This window comes from Balaenoptera musculus, chromosome 9, assembly GCF_009873245.2.
Source record: "Balaenoptera musculus isolate JJ_BM4_2016_0621 chromosome 9, mBalMus1.pri.v3, whole genome shotgun sequence".
Classification (NCBI taxonomy): Eukaryota; Metazoa; Chordata; class Mammalia; order Artiodactyla; family Balaenopteridae; genus Balaenoptera; species Balaenoptera musculus.
This window is the reverse complement of record NC_045793.1, coordinates 45,915,822-45,935,800: the sequence shown is the minus strand read 5'-3', so window position 1 is coordinate 45,935,800 and position 19,979 is coordinate 45,915,822. Positions and strand designations below refer to the sequence as shown.

Here is a 19,979-nt window from a genome sequence, read left to right as displayed (position 1 = left end):
AGGTTGTTAAATATCTATTTTACATAAATTTTAGACTCAACTTATCGTGTTTCATGTTAAATCCTACTGGAATTTTTATTGGTATTGCTTTGAATCTATAAACATTCGTTTGAGGAAAATTGACATCTATTTAATACTGAGGCTTTCCACTAAAAACATGGTGTATTTCTTCACTTATTTAAACGTTATTTTTGTACCCTTAATTTAGTTTTACAGTCTCCTTTTCATTAATTTTGAAGTTCTTCATGGGTAATTTATAGATTTTTTAATAACTGTTGGGAATGTATGTTTTTCTACTATACTTGTTAATTTCCAGTGTATAAGACAGGTATTTTATCCATATCTTATTGAGCCCTTTTATATGATCTAATAATTTACAGTTGGCTTTTTTTGTTGTTTTTTTAAAGGAGATGATCAAATTATTTTCATAGGATGCTTCTTCAACTTTCATAGATACCATATTGCACTGACTGAGATCTCCAGAATAATGCTCACTAGCAATATTAATATCAGCATCCCTGTTTTGCTCCATGCTTTTATTGAACCACCATTAACTATGATGTTTGCTCTAAATTTTGGGCAAAAACTATCATATTAAACAGGTTTCCTATGTAGTGTTTCCAAAATTTAAAAAGCATCTCTTTAAGCAATATTTTTAAGAAATCAGCTTTACAGTAAGGAAAAAATGAAAACTGCTGAGAGGTTTGGGGGAAATCTTTAATAACAACAATTTCTAACTGTTGAGCTTCCTTTATGAGACAGAGTACTTCGTACTTTTGATACTTTATTCCTAACCATCACAGTACTTCTTACAGACAGAATATTTTTCACTATTTTAGAAATGAGGAAATCCTGACTCAGAGATTCAAGCAATTTATCATAGGTCACAAAATCTAATAAGTAATTATGCAAGGATTTATATGCAACTATATCTAGCTCTAGAGCCCACACTCCTCCCACTTTATTCCATATTTAATATGAGATATTAGACCAAGCCTCTCAACACGCCCTAGCAGAAAAAGATAACAAATGTGTACTGGGTTTATGGGTTAATTAATAACCACACCCCCAAAAAATGTCTATCTCCATGTCAATTCAGAAGATTTCAAAGTAAAAAGCCACAGCCTCTATTTACTATAGAGACCTAGCTGTTCGTCACTAACAGCTATACATTTAAAATGAATGGCTTATATTAAGGTAAAGAGGGCAAAGGCACAGATAACCAAGTTGAGTGGGTCTGTTAATGCAATGAATTATAGAACAGAGATTCAAAAATATCTAAAGAGCTAAAACGTTCAAAACAAGCAAGAAAATTCCAAATGGTTAGAGGTAAAGACTAATCCTTAGGTTCAAAAAAATCAAATGCACATAAATAAGATGAGAATAAACTGAGTCCTTGTGAAAAAGATCTACTGGTTTAAACCAAAAGCTAACTGTGTACAGCATGGTTCCCAAGTATACTCAATACGACTTCAATATGCATGGATATCATTGTAACTGACCATAGCAAGAGATTAATAGTACCACTCTCCATATCTGGAAATACATATTTAGTTATAGAAATTATATTTAATTTGGCCATAGCCTAGTAAGGATACAAGGCACTACCAGATATTTCTTTCATCAAGTCCAAGATGGAGAAAAATTCAAAGGCAGTAAGGAACCCCAAGACTTTCCATGATTGGTTAGATAATTATTGGGGAACAGGAAGTCCATGAAACAATGCACTTCTTGTGGGTTCAACCTCATCAGAATAGAAACAGCCTCCAATTCAAAAAAAATCATTATCACATCTTTTGTGTAATCTAAGAGTTTCTATCTGTACTTACTGCTACTCCTGTCTTATAGAGGAGGTAATGCACAGTCTGTGTAACGTCGGCAGCGTGCATCAAATTGTGGTAAGGGTTTTTGTGCTTGCTGTATCCTACTTCCAGGGCCTCCACAAATGAGACAAGTGCAGAAATGGGGATCTGAAAGAGAGCGGCGAGGTTAATTAGCTAGTGATTTAGCAGCTTTGAGTGACGATGCAAAAGTCTAAGGTACTCTAGCTGCCTCTTTCTGAAGGCGTAAGATATCATATGAGGACATTAGAACTTCTCTAAGTTAATAAAAGACACTGAACAAAGTATTGGATAATTTGAAAATCTAACAGGACGTCCCTGGTCCACCCTGCAAATTGCTCTTTGTTTTCCAGTTCAGAGGCCCAGGGTAATGACACAGGATCATCTCAAGGACATTGAGGGCAAAAAGGTAGGTGCTCATTTATTTCTCAGGCAAAGGCTCAAGTCTTTATTTCCTGAGAAATAAATGAACACATACTATGCAGCATCTCATTTACTTGTGGGAAAACATAAGTACACAAAGATCTTAAGCTATAAAATGATTGCAAACAAACACAAGCTGCCGCCTTCTGAAAACCCCACCCTTTAGAAGGAGTAATGTGTACACTGGACAGGTGAGAAAAAAAAACCAAAACACAAGTGATAGTGTGTTCTATAACAGAAACAAGCTGCGTTCTTGTGTTTATTACTTGGCAATTTATTATTGGTGCCTTGCAATTTGGAAAAATACTTCCAGTTATCCTAGCCGCTTCCTGTCTCAAGTATGTATAACACAGACACCTTCGTTTCCTATTTGGCAGAAAGTGAGCAAGTGCAGAATGCCTGTACAAAATAAGGAGACTCGGAAAACATTCATTGTGTAGTTTTCTGGATCAATTCCTTGGTTTGGGGTAAATTATCAATTACAAGACTGGGGGAAAAGGAGAGAGTGTATGTTCCAGGAGACTAGAAATCACATTCATAAGAAAAAATGAGGAAAATACTACTAGAGTGCTTCATGAGAATCCATACTACGTTCTTCCTTGGGCACATTGTTCCGTATTTACTATTTGTGGATTTTTAAAATTTAAATATAGCCTTTTAGATGTGAGAGATTAATTCATTATCATTTTAAAAAATGAAGATCCAATGAACCTCGGTTCTTTGGGCTGTTCTTTGGAGATCTATGAGCCACTGAAATGCTAGGTAAAGGTGTGTGCATGTGCACGGGAACTTTCTTCTGAGGTCTTGAGGAGCCATCGGATCTTCAAGCAGGTTTCTTTTTTTTTTTTTTTTTAGTGGATTCTTCCTTGAAGTCTTCAACACCTTGATTTTAATTTATTTATTTTTATTTATTTATGGCTGTGTTGGGTCTTCGTTTCTGTGCATGGGCTTTCTCTAGTTGTGGCAAGCGGGGGCCACTCTTCATCGCGGTGCGCGGGCCTCTCGCTATCGTGGCCTCTCTTGTTGCGGAGCACAGGCTCCAGACGCGCAGGCCTGGAGTAATTGTGGCTCACGGGCCTAGTTGCTCCGCAGCATGTGGGATCTTCCCAGACCAGGGCTCGAACCCGTGTCCCCTGCATTAGCAGGCAGATTCTCAACCACTGCGCTACCAGGGAAGCCCCAAGCAGGTTTCTGATGCAAAAGAAATTAAGGACCATTGCCATTAAGTGCTTATGGCTATGTAAGAAAGATATCCCAAAATGTGCAGTCCTTAGGAAAGTGATAAAGAATCATGCTGCCCAGAGAAATCAATATGTTATACAGAAAAAGACCTGCATTTTCCGGAGACTCATCCATATGATGAGAGAAATGTAATTGGCATGATATGACAGATGCCAGCAGATGATGCTCAAGTTCCCTGGAGAACCAGACCCCACCTCCAGAGTCTGTGGAATTAGAAGGCTGAGGAGGTGGAACACTGGAATCGATTCATGCTCTTTACTTAAAGGTGAAGAATTAATTTGAAGCATGAATGGCTGGGAAATACCAATGATCTGTCACAGATGATAACTGAGAATATCTGTGTGAATTTGAGCCAAGTGGCCGAAAGAGAAGTTTTTGGAGATAACAGATGTGCACTCTGTCTCCATTCCTGTCTCCTTGCTGGTGGTGGTCATTAGCACACGAAGTCTCGCTGAAATGAGATCTGTGGGCAGAGCCAGCGGGGGAGCTCTGCTGGTTCAGGCTTCCAGCCATACCTCTAGGACGACTGGGATCTAAATGGGCAGCTCCAGCCTCTCCCCTGCTGATGAGCCCACCAGACAAGGGAGTAATGAAAAGTTCCCACCACAGAGGAGTTCATGGCAGTGGCTGTCCAGATGATGCTTCCCAAGTCACCCCAGAGAGTTTTCAGTCTACATTAAAAGGATTCTTTTGGTCTTAGCCCCTAAATCATGCAAGGATGGACAAATGTGTGCAGTTTTTTTTTTCAATTAGACACTGACCTTGAAACGGCTGATCAGATCATAGCGTGTGAGTAATTCATAGAAAATGAATTTCAGTGCATGATCCCCGCTGGCTTCATTGAGGGAAAAGACATCAAATGACCACTTGTCCACATCCTACAGGAGAGGATGGAGAGAAATAATTCATTGGTTGGTAGCCACTTACACAGCTACTAATCTCCCTACTTTGGAGTTAGCCCACAGCACTCACCTGGGTATTCACAGCCTAAGACTCTAATACCCTTTCCACTCTCAAACTGTTTCCAATATGGCAGTCCTACATAGCATTTACTGATAAAATATTCAATAGTTTTATTAGTAATAACAATAGCTATAATTTATTGGGTACCTACCATATGCTAGGCATTCTGATCAGTGATAAACATGTAATCTTTCCTGAAGACAACTCTAAGGGGTAGGTATGATCAGTCACATCTTACAGATGAGAAAACTGAGAAGTCACCTAATTTCCCTAAGACCCATGGCAAGCAAGTGCTAAGGACAAAACACGAACACATGTTCAACTGATGCCTAAACTCAGGCTCTTTCCATTAACCTTCTACTATCTCTGCCGAATTCCAAAATTTTAATTGATTTCACAATAACCTAGGGGGTTCCCTACTCTAAACTTCTCCCAAGCCCCATGATACTATCTACTGACTTCCTCTTAGTCCACCATTGAGAATGCTAACCCACTTTAAAATGTTCAGAAACATGCATGATATAGATCACAAAATAATGTGTCACCTCAACAATCCAAACTGCTGAGCTGAAAGCAAGGAGAGAGCCCTCATTTCACGGGATGGAAAAATGCTACCACTTCTGGAGTCACTGATCTGGGGACTGAGCCCTCAAATCTGTAAGTCACTTTACTGGAAAAGTAAAACGAAGAGCTAAGCTGAACACACTCCACACACACCGCTCCTGAGGTTCAAAGCCTTATTTGTCCATAAAGAGTGACTCCAAAATATAGGTAAACATTGTCTGATGTGTCTTTGACTTATAACTAGCTACTTGTGGGTGTTATGAACAAAGGTGTGTTTAAGCAATAATGAAAGCAATAGGCATTTGGTTTCTCAGTATACCAAGAGTCTCCCTTTCAGTGGTTAAGGAAAGTGTGCTGCCATGAGTGTGACAATAAGGACCCATATGAGACCTCATTGAGTCCAGGCTAGGTGTCAGATGGTCCCCTGGAAGAGACCTTGGCTCTCAGGAACTGCTGGATCCAGTGACTCCCACCTCAGCCCTCACTGCATTCCAACATCATCTATCCATCCCAATCCTGTCCCTCTCCAAATATCCCAACCATCAAGATCACCCCAAGACCATGAACAGTCTCTCTCATGGATGCCAGGGCACAGGAAAACCAAATTGTATATAGGTGAAACCAAACATTTCCAAAAGGGTTTCAAATAAATTTTTTCAATTCACACTTAGTGGTAACCTCACCTCAGCCTTCAATAATTTCTCCTCCACTATAATAACTAAAGAAATAGCTACAAGTATTAAGGACATTTTCTGTGCCAGGCACAGTGGGAAGTGTTGATACACATTTGCAAACCCTCACAACTCTAGAAACGGGTATCACTTTCCCCAGTTTCACAGATGGCAACCTCAGAGAGATGAAATGAAGTGCCTAATGCCAACTGGTAGCAGAACAAGGTAATAACCCCACTGACACCCCTTAGTGATACCATTACTGACAGATGACATTGTAAACTCAATGAATACATGCTGTGACCCAAGCCTCATGCCCTAAATACCCCAATAGGGCCTAGGCCATAGACAGTGGGGTCATTTAAGATTAATCCAAGACCTAAAGCTTCACCTTGGCTACTGTAATTGACATTGTCATGACAGCCACTGTCTAGCCAATAGTCCTAAAGAAAAGTCCACTGACAACTCAGTAGATAGGAAAACCCTTTGTCATATCTGACAATTTTTAATCCTCTTCACTGGAATGAATGAAAAAGAGAAAAGCTCTCTAACACTGGAAATCAAGAGATTATCATAGTAAAAAGTCAAGATTTATTCTGAATATTAAGTCTTAGAGAAACAGAAGGATGAGTAAATATAGACAGTGAGATAGACATTCACTCCAGCCCCTCATTTTTGGGAAGTCTTAGCTGTGATTCTCAAATTTCAGTGTTCTTTAGAACCACCTGGGGTACTCAGAAAAAAATGTCGATTCTCTGGTGGAGGGCTCTGCAGAATCCTGGCTTGTGGCCTGGAATCTGCATTTTAACAAGCACCTTAAACCATTCTTCCTTTCTTAGCAAATTTGGCCCAAGCACCATTCCTGTGGAAACACTGCATGAATTTCCTACTAGTCTAAAGTGAAGAAAGCCTGAACCTCCTCATTTCCTCCCATTTTAAACCTGGAGTCTGTCCAGAGTGTCTCTTCCTGAGTCACACAACAGATGCCCTTCTAAAGAACAGCACAATTCTACATTTCCAATAACACCACCTTAGAAGGTTAGAGATAAAACACCCCAAATTAGAAATAAGTATTCATTGCATGGAAACAAATAAAAAGAACAAAACTGCAACATATTTAAAATTTAGGAATTGGTGGTGGTTAAGTATTCTCTTTACTTAAATGTTATTTTATGCCATGTTCTTACATTAATCACAAAGGTAAACATGACAGTAGCACGATGATTATTTTATTGACTTGTATTCTCTCAGGCTTTGGGGAAATTTTCTGTAATAGAAGAAAACAATAGTGATTCCATATAAATTGCTGGCAGTGGAGTGAAAATAACCTTTTTCTAACAGGCACTACGTAAAAAAAGAATCTACGTCATATCTCCAATTCACCTCCAATCCACTGAAAATAAAACTGGAGTCTAGGGATGCAGAAAAATATTACATTGTAAAAAGGTCTTGAACTTCTGCAGTAAACAGAGCATACAACCAAGAGAAACAACAGCTTTAGCCTTCTGTACATATCAGCAATAGTGTGGAGAAGGATAGCAATTCAGAGAGTTATTATTTACTTTTTGTCTGAATCATCAAGGTAACGTTCCCCTCAGAAAGACAACATGTGTGCCTCTGAGAATTACTTTTCCCTAAGCATAAAACAACAATTCATGCACATCACAGGTTGTTCCACATTTCTTCAATTATTCTGCATAGAAAAGATGCTCCAATTTGGAAGAAATATTTTCATAAATTTCTTAGTACTGGTATAACCACCTGTATTTATGTTCATGATAAAGGAAGAAATTAAGGATAAAAAATGCTTTTAATGTTCCCAAGATTTTCACTGAATGTTTCGGGTTCAATTATGAAAATCAATGCAACTTCATAGTGGGTGTTATGAAACATCAGATCTCATGAAGTGATTTCACAGATTAAATGGGAAACGTTGCTGTAAATTACACCATGATTTATTGGGCATTAGAGTGGGGGTTGAAGAGGAGGGAGAGAAAACATGTGTCTTCTTGCTGTTTCCCTCCTGAGCACCCTACCTGTCCTAGATCAGGGGTCTCCAACCCCCCAGCCTCTGACCGGTACCAGTCTGTGGCCTGTTAGGAACTGGGCCGCAGAGCAGGAGTTCAGCAGCGGGCGAGCGAGCGAAGCTCCATCTGCCGCTCCCCATCGCTACCCATTGCTCCCCATCGCTCCCCATCGCTCGCATTACCACCTGAACCACCCTCCCCACCCTACCCCCCGTCCGTGTAAAAATGTCTTCCATGAAACCAGTCCCTGGTGCCAAAAAGTTTGGGGACTGCTGTCCTAGATGACTTAAGAAGAAACATAAAATGGAGAACTGAGGATCTGAATATATAGGGTCTCCCAAATTCAGCTAGTGAATGTCTCTGAGTCAAGAGAAAGGGACTATGAAATATAAAATCAAAATGACCCTCAAGGGCCCTCTCTTGACATTAAATTGATCAAGAAGCACTCCCACCTCTGATTCTGTGAAAAGGGAATTTAAATTATCTTCTGAAAATTTCATCAGGAATACACTTTTCAGGTTTCAGAGAAAGACTAAAATAGCTTTAAGAAGAGTCGGAATGCTGGGATGCCCCTGAGCAAGTTGACACAACTCCCTGTGTAGACGCCAGGCAATGTCAACCAGCTCTGTGAGCCTGAACCTTAGCACGGCCCCTCCTTCAAATCCAGAAGTCAACTCAGCTTCAGCACAGCTGGGATATCCTTAGACCAATGGGTCTGAATGAACACACTTCTACAGGACTACATCTACTTGGGGGCTCTTAGAGATACTCTATACAATTCCAAGAGCTTGTCTGATTGGGAGTCATCTTGCAGGATTTAGCCCCTTTAAACTCAAGCATCTGTGTGACTTCCCATGGAACTTCTGGGCTCAGTGAGCGACTTGGGAAAACAGTAGGATATATGAAGAGGACAAGGGCTCTGGGGGACATACTTTCATGCAGTAATATGTTACTGAGAGCTTAGCTTACTATGTGCCTGGAACTCTGGTATCAAACCTCAGTTCTGTCTCTGTGTCTTTTTTTTTTTTTTAGTCTCACTGAGTCTTAGTTTCTTCATCTATAAAATGGATATAGAGCAGGTAAGCAGATAATGGTAGAATTATAATCACCAAAGATCCTCTTAATGTTGAATATTTATAACCAGTACAAATTTGCTCTCCTACGGCCAAAGTCAGACTGAGTCTCATAATGCCAGATCGCTATACAGATCACTAAACCACTCCAAGAGAGTAGAAAGAAATGAAATCCACACAGAGTTCGATTTTTTAAAAATTTGGCAGTACAAAGGCTGAAAAGATAGTGATACTGTTAGAATGAATAGCAAAAAGATAATGAAGGCAAAAAGTCAGGAATGACTAGGAAAACTGTAAATAGAATTGTAAATGAAAATTTCTTGTTTTCTAACAAGAAATTTAACTGTACTTTTTATAAGATACCTTGAACATTGTAAGACCTTTTCATTGGTATTACCTTTAATGCTTCAATAACAGCTGGTGGGTAGCTCAGTCCAACCATGTTTGATGTTCGTCTATACATTCTGGCAAAGTCAGAAGGGAAAAATGCAATATTATGTCTTACAAAGAAGAATTAGCAGGCCACAGACTTATACCAGTACTGACAATTAACAAGAAGTCATGTCATCTGATGGACCCACGGAGCCTAAAATTTCTTTTATAACCTTTTTCATAGTCATTCAAGTGGCCTATGAAATGAAATTAAAGCAATCTCAAACATGTACAGCATTGGAAATAAAAAAAATTAAGTCTATGTGCCCCCAAATTGGAAATTAAATTATTAAAATGGGTCTCCTCTTCTGCTGGAAGTGAATTATAGTATAGCACGGACAGTATATAATGTAGTACTTTAACCTGAAAAAGAACTCTTATGGGCAACCCATCTAGAAGAGCTTGTTCTTTAGAACTGTCAAAAACTAGAGAGAACTTCGAGCTGACCATGGCATTTCTAAAACGTGTAATTGTGTGATAAGGGTTGTAGGAAGAATAAATCGATTTCTGGAATCCATTTCTGGGGAAGGGGGGCAATTTAATTTCAGAGAGCAAAGTGACTTACAAAATTGGAAAGTGTCATGGGCAACTCAAACACCTTGAATGGACTCCTCCCTGGCTCAATACCCTCAACAAAGCATCCCTGACCTGTTCCAAATGTAGACATCATCCATATGTGTCACATGACGATGGATGAGATGTCCTTCTTTAAAAATTAGAGACTCAACTCAAACTAAACCTTCTCTAGTTAACATTAACAAAAAGAATTCAAAGCAAAGGCAAAAGCTCGTCCTAATGATGCTGCAGAGATACGTTTTTGCCATCTCTCATTCAAGACTGTCTGTTTCCACCCAGAGTTTTCAGCATGTATAAAGATACCAAAACGACATCAAAGCAAAGCCTTCGGTGATTAGAAACTGGTGTCCCTTTTGCTGCTTTGGTCACTGAATGACAGCCATCTTTACCTCTCCACAAATATCCCAGCTTGCACTGCGTGGACGATGCTCTTGAACCGCGGCTTCTCCTCGCTCCTTCTGAGTATCATACCCATCTGCCGTGTAAAGGTGGAGGCCAGCCAGTCTCGGACCTCAGAAGGCACCGCATCTGACTGAATGTCACTGAGCTCATCTTCCGTATCCAGGAGTCTCCTGAACCCAAGAAACAGAACCAGGACACAGATTAAATCTGAAGTTAGAGCTCTCTGTTCAAAGCAGCTGTTCCTTCTCTCCACCCCACCTGCATACACAGGTGCAAAGAAACCAAAATAAATGGGCCACAAAAAAATCCAGCACCTTACTGGCAAGGCTTGTGAAAGCCCACCATCTGTTTTTCAGGCTGGACAAAGGAACAAAGGAATCAGAGAAAGTCAAATATACTTCATCTCAGGCTTTGTAGGTCCCAGACACATTGCACTCAGGAGCACCCAGTATCTTTATTCCTAGATGGTTTGTGGAATTTGAATGGAATCTAAACCTTCCATTTAAAAATGCATTCACCAGGAGGTTTATTTCATAGATGGCCATGTGGCATTATTTTGTTTTAAAAATAATGGCACTTAAAAACTATAGACAACAATACTGCATTATAAACTTCACACTTACTAAGAGCCTAGATCTTAATAGTTCCCACCACAAAAAATAATAATTAGGAGGTGTTAGTTAACCTTACAGTGGTAATCATATTGTCATATATAAATATATCAAGTCAACACATTGTACACCTTAAATTTATACAATGTTACATGTCAATTACATCTCAATAAAAATAAATTTTAAAAAAGAAAAAGAAAGACTTTGCAAAGTATTACCCAAATCACATCAACCCAGTCCTCTGAAGTAATGAACCCAAATAATATCAACTGCTATTCTCTCTAGTTTGTTAGGACATTACAGAAACGTAAATGTCTAAATTTAAGCAAAATTTCCAAAACAATGCAGTTCTTTATTTGAGCACAGTGATTTAAGTCATCTGTCAGGTGTGCTCAGCAGATTTTTCATATGTGTTCATAGGTCAGGCTAGAACAGAATATAAGTAGTAATAAATTACAATAAAACTTTGAATGTTGTATTTTATACTTATACTAAGCCCTACTAAAAATAAGCAGTAAAAACAGGTGTCAATGGAAAGTTCTGTTTTGTTTTTTTTTCCCTTTAGACCCATCAATTGGGGGGTAGGGGAGAAAAATGTAACATTTGGGAAAAAACTACGGTATCAAATTTCCTTAAATTAGGAACCAAGCATATCACCAAAAACCAAGCCACACGATTCTTAAGATTACTGGGAAATCCTTTTGGATTAGAATTTGGCATAGAAAAGTAATACAACACAAATACTAACAGAGAAGCTTGTCTGAAGTAGAAAAAAGAAGAAAAGCCTTTCATGTTTACCATTTCCACGTTTTTCTAAAGAAAAGCAATTTTGTTACTTTCATATTCATTTTACAATAGTAACCGTAAGTGCTTTAGTATTTATGGATAATTCAAGTGGAGAGGGTCTGCTAAGTAAATCAATAACATACCTAAGGATTAAGGGAGGAATACTGGGTGTTTAAGAGAACAAATGCTTCTCCATCTCTTCAGGAGCTTCCATTTACAGATAGATAATGTAAATTAAAACATGAACATAATTTTTAGGCTGAGATGAATAATATGCAATAATTCCAGTCGAATTCTACATTTGATTAAAAATCTGGTAAGATTTTTTAAAATCACTTTTTTTCCTCTTACATTTTCTTACTTCACTGTCATAATGGGCATGTGAGAGATAAGTTCTTAGCTCCTTTTTATAAATGAGCATGTACAGAGGATATGTGATGTCCAAATCTACCCCATTTGTTTGTGAAAACTAAAGCTCCAAGACCAATCATTTGAATGCTACCTCCTGCATGCCATGGGGGACATTTCAGAAAAGCCATATAACAGAAAATTTATATTACCACATCAACTTCTTGTCATTTTAGCTTACCTGGTTTCATCAATGTATACGGATTCAAGCACTGTGGCTGCATATTCCAAATTCTTCTTAAGATCTACCACTGAAGCCTCCCCTCTCTCTAATTGCTTGACCAAAGACCGTAACCTGGGGGGAAAAGACATGATTCAATTAGAATAGAGGAAAAACAATTAGAGGAAACCAAAGATAATCCTACAATTAGAGGGACACAGTTTATAGCCATTAAATGTTTTTATTTATCCCGATATATCTGAAAGGAAAATACAAATCTAATGATGGAACTGACCAGTATTTCTCAAAGAAGCAAGTTATAAAATAAATGCACACATTTTTCCACTCTAAATTAAGAACAAAAATATTCTCATCTACCAGGCACTGACAGCCCCCAACACTTTCTAACTACCTTTTATCTTGCTAAGAGTTTCCTAAATTATCAGTGATTTTGCTTCTCTTCTGATTTTCGTATTTTTTTGGTTCTAACTGGATGTAGTAAAGCATGACCAGCAACAACATCACCAAACACTGCTTGAGATCCTGCTATGTTGCAGGTACTTTGTTCAGCTGTGACCATAGAGAATAGCAGTCCCATGGCCCACACATGTTCCAAGACAGGTGAGGAGACTTAGACCACCAAAATAACCACAGAGGGCTGCATAAGGAATACATGAAGGCAAACTGTTTTACTGGACAGGAAGAATTCCTCTAGGAGCAGATAAATACCCTAGTTTTGTTTTTTGTTTTTTGTTTTTTGTTTTTTTTTAAGGAGGATGGATGACAAACCAAGGTACTGAGGACAAGACCTTTCCCACTGCTAGTCAAGAGTTCCAGACAGTATAAGAGAAACAATAAAACATGCTCTCCTCTTATGTATATGAACACTATCCCCACAGAGAAGGACTCAGTACATATGAGAGCAATAAAATGCCAACAGATTATCAAAGACCAGCAACTGGGAACACTGTAAATACCACAGAGATATGGAGATTGGACAACTCTTCAGGCTCTTTGACAGCCAGCAAAGAACAGAAACTTTGAGGACAACCTTGGGTTTGAACTGTACATCACGGAGTATTAGCTATGCAATCCCAGGCAATAGCTGAATGTCAGCTATAAAATGAAGAAGCAACCACCAAATTTCCTAGGTTGAAATAAAGATTCAATCAAATTGCTATTGATATAGTCACATCAACCATGTGACCTACGATTGGTAATTTTTTTCAGCTTTACTGAATATAATTGATATATAACATTGTGTCCTTACACAACATGATGATTTGATACACATATATGTTGCAAAATGACTACCACAGTAAGGCTAGTTAATACAGCCAACACCTCATAAATTTAATTTCTTTTTCTGGTGAGAACATTTAGGATTTACTATTCTAGCAACTTTTGTATACAATACTTAAAACCAGTACTTACTAACTATAACCACCAGGTTGTACATTAGGTCCCCAGAATTCATTTCTCTTACAACTGTAAGTCTGTACTCTGACCAACTTCCCTCATTTCCCCGTTGTTTTTTAAAAGGCATTTGTTATCATTATTGTCATTGTTGTTATTCAGTGACCTTGGTCATCAAAGGTAACCAGATGAGAAACATGCTATCAGGATACTTAAGATTATTATCAAGTCTCCATTTCCCAAGGCTGCTTCCACTTTCCTGACTTCAAAATATCCTCGGATTTGCATTTATAAGAGAGCACAGGTCAACTTCTCTGCAAGGCATAAACTACTCCCCTCCAGGTCTAAATGAAAATGATCAACAATAAAGAAAGAGGAAAAACTCAGGATCACCCTTAAAAAGTAGGCAAGAGGGTCAACCATACAAAATAAATTCCCAGGAATTTCAGTGATGTAAAATACAGAGGAAATTAGATTGAGGGTAGTGGCTACCTGACTTGTGAATCTCCAACATGCAGAAGGGAAATATGCAAAGGAAATCAGCAGAGGCCTCTGCAGGCTTGGAGGTGAGCGTTAGCCTGTGGATCCCATAAGCAGCACTAGGAAGTGTTCTGGTTTCAAAGGCAGTGCGAGACAGGGAGTTGGCATGGAAGGGTTTATCAGTCTCTCACACACAGTGGACAGCCAGCCTGCCAAACAATGGGGAGACTGCAGAGGCAAGCCCTGAGAGTTGTTCCAAATAAGAAATGGAAGCTCTTTAGCAAAACACATTCCTGGCTAAGTCTGCCTCCAATTCTGACTCTCACCTCCAGGAGCCCAACTACCCCCAGCCTGTTTTGACTCTCCACTGGCAAGGAAAAATGAGGGTAAGTTTAAACTTTCTAAAAATTTTCTCCCTTGATTTGGGGCTTAAAGATTCTACCAGGAATTGACATGAATCCCTAATAGGACCCATCTCAGCTCTCAAAACCTAAGAGGAGAAGACAAAACACAAAAAATGATGAGGGGAACTACAAGACTAACAGAAGTAAGAACCAGATAATTCTCTCTTCCTACGAAAGGGAAATAAGAAATAAACAAACAGAAGCAGCTTTAATCAAATAAGTTTTCCTAGACTGAAGAAAAACCTTTATAAGCAGATGAAAAGGGATCAAATAAAACCAGAAAAAGAAATCCAACATATGCAGTTGTAATTTTTTATCTCCAAGAATAAAAAAACAAAAGGCAAAAATTGTTGAGAAAAAAATATATTACTTACAAAGTAACAAAAATTCAAGCTGGCCATAAGACTTCAACCATGCCAAATATCAAAAAGCAATTTAATAACAACACCAGTTTTTGAAAATAATATGGTATAATTCAAGATATCTATATCTACCTATGTATAGTAGGACTGCCATGTATATGTGAAGCCAACATATACATTCTCAGTTGTGGACAAGCTCAAAATTTCATCATTAATATGCTTTTCCAGAAAATAAGAACAAAAACAAAAAAACTTTAAGGCCAACTCTGGGACAGTGATCTTTCAAGGAGGATAGATTCATGGATCTCCAATTAAATTGACTCGTGACCAGAGGAGCTTCAAGATGGTGGAAGAGTAAGACGCAGAGATCACCTTCCTCCCCACAAATACATCAGAAATACATCTACATGTGGAACAACTCCTATAGAACACCTACTGAACGCTGGCAGAAGACCTCAGACCTCCCAAAAGGCAAGAAACTCCCCACGTACCTGGGTAGGGTAAAAGAAAAAAGAAAAAACAGAGACAAAGAATAGGGACAGGACCTGCACCAGTGGGAGGGAGCTGTGAAGGAGGAAGGATTTCCACACACTAGGAAGCCTCTTCGTGGGCAGAGACTGCGGGTGGCAGAGGGGGGAGCTTCGGAGCCACGGAGGAGAGCGCAGCCACAGGGGTGCGGAGGGCAAAGCGGAGAGGTTCCCGCACGGAGGATCGGCACCGAGCAGCACTCACCAGCCCGAGAGGCTTGTCTGCTCACCCGCCCGGGCGGGTGGGGGCTGGGAGCTGAGGCTCGGGCTTCGGTCGGATCCCAGGGAGAGGACTGGGGTTGGCGGCGTGAACACAGCCTGAAGGGGCTAGTGCGCCACAGCTAGTCGGGAGGGAGTCCGGGAAAAAGTCTGGAGCTGCAGAAGAGTCGAGGCTTTTTCTTGCCTCTTTGTTTCCTGGAGCGCGAGGAGAGGGGATTAAGAGCGCCGCTTAAAGGAGCTCCAGAGACGGGTGCGAGCCGCGGCTAACAGCGCGGACCCCAGAGACGGGCATGAGACGCTAAGGCTGCTGCTGCCGCCACCAAGAAGCCTGTGTGCGAGCACAGGTCACTCTCCACACCTCCCCTCCTGGGAGCCGGTACAGCCCGCCACTGCCAGGGTCCCGTGATCCGGGGACAACTTCCCCGGGAGAACACACGGCGCGCCTCAGGCTGCTGCAACGTCACGCCGGCCTCTGCCGCGCAGGCTCGCCCCGCCTCCTCTGTACCGCTCCCTCCCCCGGCCTGAGTGAGCCAGAGCCCCCGAAGCAGCTGCTCCTTTAACCCCGTCCTGTCTGGGAGGGGAACAGACGCCCTCAGGCGACCTACACGCAGAGGAGGGTCCAAATCCAAAGCTGAACCCCGGGAGCTGTGCGAACAAAGAAGAGAAAGGGAAATCTCTCCCAGCAGCCTCAGAAGCAGCGGATTAAATCTCCACAATCAACTTGATGTACCTGCATCTGTGGAATACCTGAATAGACAACGAATCATCCCAAATTGAGGAGGTGGACTTTGGGAGCAACAATATATATATATTTTCCCCTTTTTCTCTTTTTGTGAGTGTGTATGTGTATGCTTCTGTGTGTGATTTTGTCTGTATAGCTTTGCTTTTACCATTTGTCCTAGGGTTCTGTCCATTTTTTTTTATTACTTAAAAAAACTTTTTTTTCTTAATAATTATTTTTTATTTTAATAACTTTATTTTATTTTATTTTACTTTATTTTATTTTATCTTCTTCTTTCTTTCTTTCTTTCTTCCTTTTATTCTGAGCTGTGTGGAGGACAGGTTCTTAGTGCTCCAGCCAGGCATCAGGGCTGTGCCACTGAGGTGGGAGAGCCAAGTTCAGGACACCGGTCCACAAGAGACCTCCCAGCTCCACATAATATCAAATGGTGAAAATCTCCCAGAGATCTCCATCTCAACGCCAAGACCCAGCTCCACTCAATGACCAGCAAGCTACAGTGCAGGACACCCTATGCCAAACAACTAGCAAGACAGGAACACAAACCCATCCATTAGCACAGAGGCTGCCTAAGATCATAATAAGGCCACAGACACCCCAAAACACACCACCAGACGTGGACCTGCCCACCAGAAAGACAAGATCCAGCCTCATCCACCAGAATACAGACACTAGTCCCCTCCACCAGGAAGCCTACACAACCCACTGAACCAACCATAGCTACTGGGGACAGACACCAAAAACAACAGGAACTACGAACCTGGAGGCTGAGAAAAGGAGACCCCAAACACAGTAAGTTAAGCAAAATGAGAAACACACAGCAGAGGAAGGAGCAAGGCAAAAACCCACCAAACCAAACAAATGAAGAGCAAATAGCCAGTATACCTGAAAAAGAATTCAGAATAATGATAGTAAAGATGATCCAAAATCTGGGAAATAGAATGGAGAAAATACGAGAAACGTTTAACAAGGACCTAGGAGAACTAAAGAGCAAACAGAGATGAACAACACAATAAATGAAATTAAAAATTCACTAGAAGGAATCAATAGCAGAATAACTGAGGCAGAAGAACGGATAAGTGACCTGGAAGATAAAATAGTGGAAATAACTACTGCTGAGCAGAATAAAGAAAAAAGAATGAAAAGAATTGGGGACAGTCTCAGAGACCTCTGAGACAACATTAAACGCACCAACATTCGAATTATAGGGGTCCCAGAAGAAGAAGAGAAAAAGGGACTGAGAAAATATTTGAATAGACTGTACTTGAAAACTTCCCTAATATGGGAAAGGAAATAATTAATCAAGCCCAGGAAGCACAGAGAGTCCCATACAGGATAAATCTAAGGAGAAACACGCCAAGACACATATTAATCAAAGTATCAAATATTAAATACAAAGAACAAATATTAAAAGCAGCAAGGGAAAAACAACAAATAACACATAAGGGAATCCCCATAAGGTTAACAGCTGATCTTTCAGCAGAAACTCTGCAAGCCAGAAGGGAGTGGCAGGACATATTTAAAGTGATGAAAGGGAAAAAACTACAACCAAGATTACTCTACCCAGCAAGGATCTCATTCAGATTTGACAGAGAAATTAAAAGCTTTACAGACAAGCAAAAGTTAAGAGAATTCAGCACCACCAAACCAGCTTTACAACAAATGCTAAAGGAACTTCTCTAGGCAGGAAACACAAGAGAAGGGAAAGACCTACAATAATAAACCCAAAACAATTCAGAAAATGGTAATAGGAACATACATATCGATAATTACCTTGAATGTAAATGGATTAAATGCTCCAACCAAAAGACATAGACTGGCTGAATGGATACAAAAACAAGACCTGTATATATGCTGTCTACAAGAGACCCACTTCAGACCTAGGGACACATACAGACTGAAAGTGAGGGGATGGAAGAAGATATTCCATGCAAATGGAAATCAAAAGAAAGCTGGAGGAGCAATTCTCATATCAGACAAAATAGACTTTCAAACAAAGACTATTACAAGAGACAAAGAAGGACACTACATAATGATCAAGGGATTGATCCAAGAAGAAGATATAACAATTGTAAATATTTATGCACCCAACATAGGAGCACCTCAATACATAAGGCAAATACTAACAGCCATAAAAGGGGAAATCGACAGTAACACAATCATAGTAGGAGACTTTAACACCCCACTTTCACCAATGGACACATCATCCAAAATGAAAATAAATAAGGAAACACAAGCTTTAAATGATACATTAAACAAGAAGGACTTAATTGATATTTATAGGACATTCCATCCAAAAACAACAGAATACACATTCTTCTCAAGTGCTCATGGAACATTCTCTAGGATAGATCATATCTCGGGTCATAAATCAAGCCTTGGTAAATTTAAGAAAACTGAAATCGTATCAAGTATCTTTTCCGACCACAATGCTATGAGACTAGATATCAATTACAGGAAAAAATCTCTAAGAAATACAAACACATGGAAGCTAAACAACACACTACATAATAGCCAAGAGATCACTGAAGAAATCAAAGAGGAAATCAAAAAATACCTAAAACAAATGACAATGAAAACACAATGACCCAAAACCTATGGGATGCAGCAAAAGCAGTTCTAAGAAGGAAGTTTCTAGCTATACAAGCCTACCTTAAGAAACAAGAAACAACTCAAATAAACAACCCAACCTTACACCTAAAGTAATTAGAGAAAGAAGAACAAAAAACCCCCAAAGTTAGCAGAAGGAAAGAAATCATAAAGATCAGATCAGAAATAAAGGAAAAAGAAATGAAGGAAATGATAGCAAAGGTCAATAAAACTAAAAACTGGTTCTTTGAGAAGATAAACAAAATTGATAAACCATTCGCCAGACTTATCAAGAAAAACAGGGAGAAGACTCAAATCAATAGAATTAGAAATGAAAAAGGAGAAGTAACAACTGACACTGCAGAAATACAAAGGATCATGAGAGATTACTACAAACAACTTATGCCAAAAAAATGGACAACCTGGAAGAAATGGACAAATTCTTAGAAATGCACAACCTTCCAACGCTGAACCAGGAAGAAATAGAAAATATGAACAGACCAATCACAAGCACTGAAATTGAAACTGTGATTAAAAATCTTCCAACAAACAAAAGCCCAGGACCAGATGGCTTCACAGGGGAATTCTATCAAACATTTAGAGAAGAGCTAACACCTATCCTTCTCAAACTCTTCCAAAATATAGCAGAGGGAGGAACACTCCCAAACTCATTCTACGAGGCCACCATCACTCTGATACCAAAACCAGACAAAGATGTCACAAAAAAAGAAAACTACAGGCCAATATCACTGATGAACATAGATGCAAAAATCCTCAACAAAATACTAGCAAACAGAATCCAACAGCACATTAAAAGGATCATACACTATGATCAAGTGGGGTTTATCTCAGGAATGCAAGGATTCTTCAATATACGCACATCAATCAATGTGATACACCATATTAACAAATTGAAAGAGAAAAACCATATCATCATCTCAATAGATGCAGAGAAAGCTTTTGACAAAATTCAGCACCCATTTATGATAAAAACCCTCCAGAAAGTAGGCATAGAGGGAACTTTCCTCAACATAATAAAGGCCATATATGACAAACCCACAGCC

At 39.5% G+C, this 19,979-nt stretch overlaps 1 protein-coding gene across 6 annotated transcripts in view; it reads right to left on the bottom strand.

Moving 5' to 3' along the window:
* PDE1C (phosphodiesterase 1C) overlaps positions 1-19,979 on the bottom strand; it is a 529,341-nt gene that overhangs the window by 97,885 nt on the left and 411,477 nt on the right. For all 6 annotated transcript variants that reach the window (XM_036863442.1, XM_036863443.1, XM_036863448.1 and 3 more), the window contains exons 4-8: positions 12,201-12,314; positions 10,202-10,384; positions 9,202-9,268; positions 4,268-4,384; positions 1,830-1,970 (exon numbers count right to left, since the gene is read on the bottom strand). In XM_036863442.1, the coding sequence (XP_036719337.1) occupies positions 1,830-1,970; positions 4,268-4,384; positions 9,202-9,268; positions 10,202-10,384; positions 12,201-12,314 (622 nt within the window). The remainder of the gene's footprint in view (positions 1-1,829; positions 1,971-4,267; positions 4,385-9,201; positions 9,269-10,201; positions 10,385-12,200; positions 12,315-19,979) is intronic.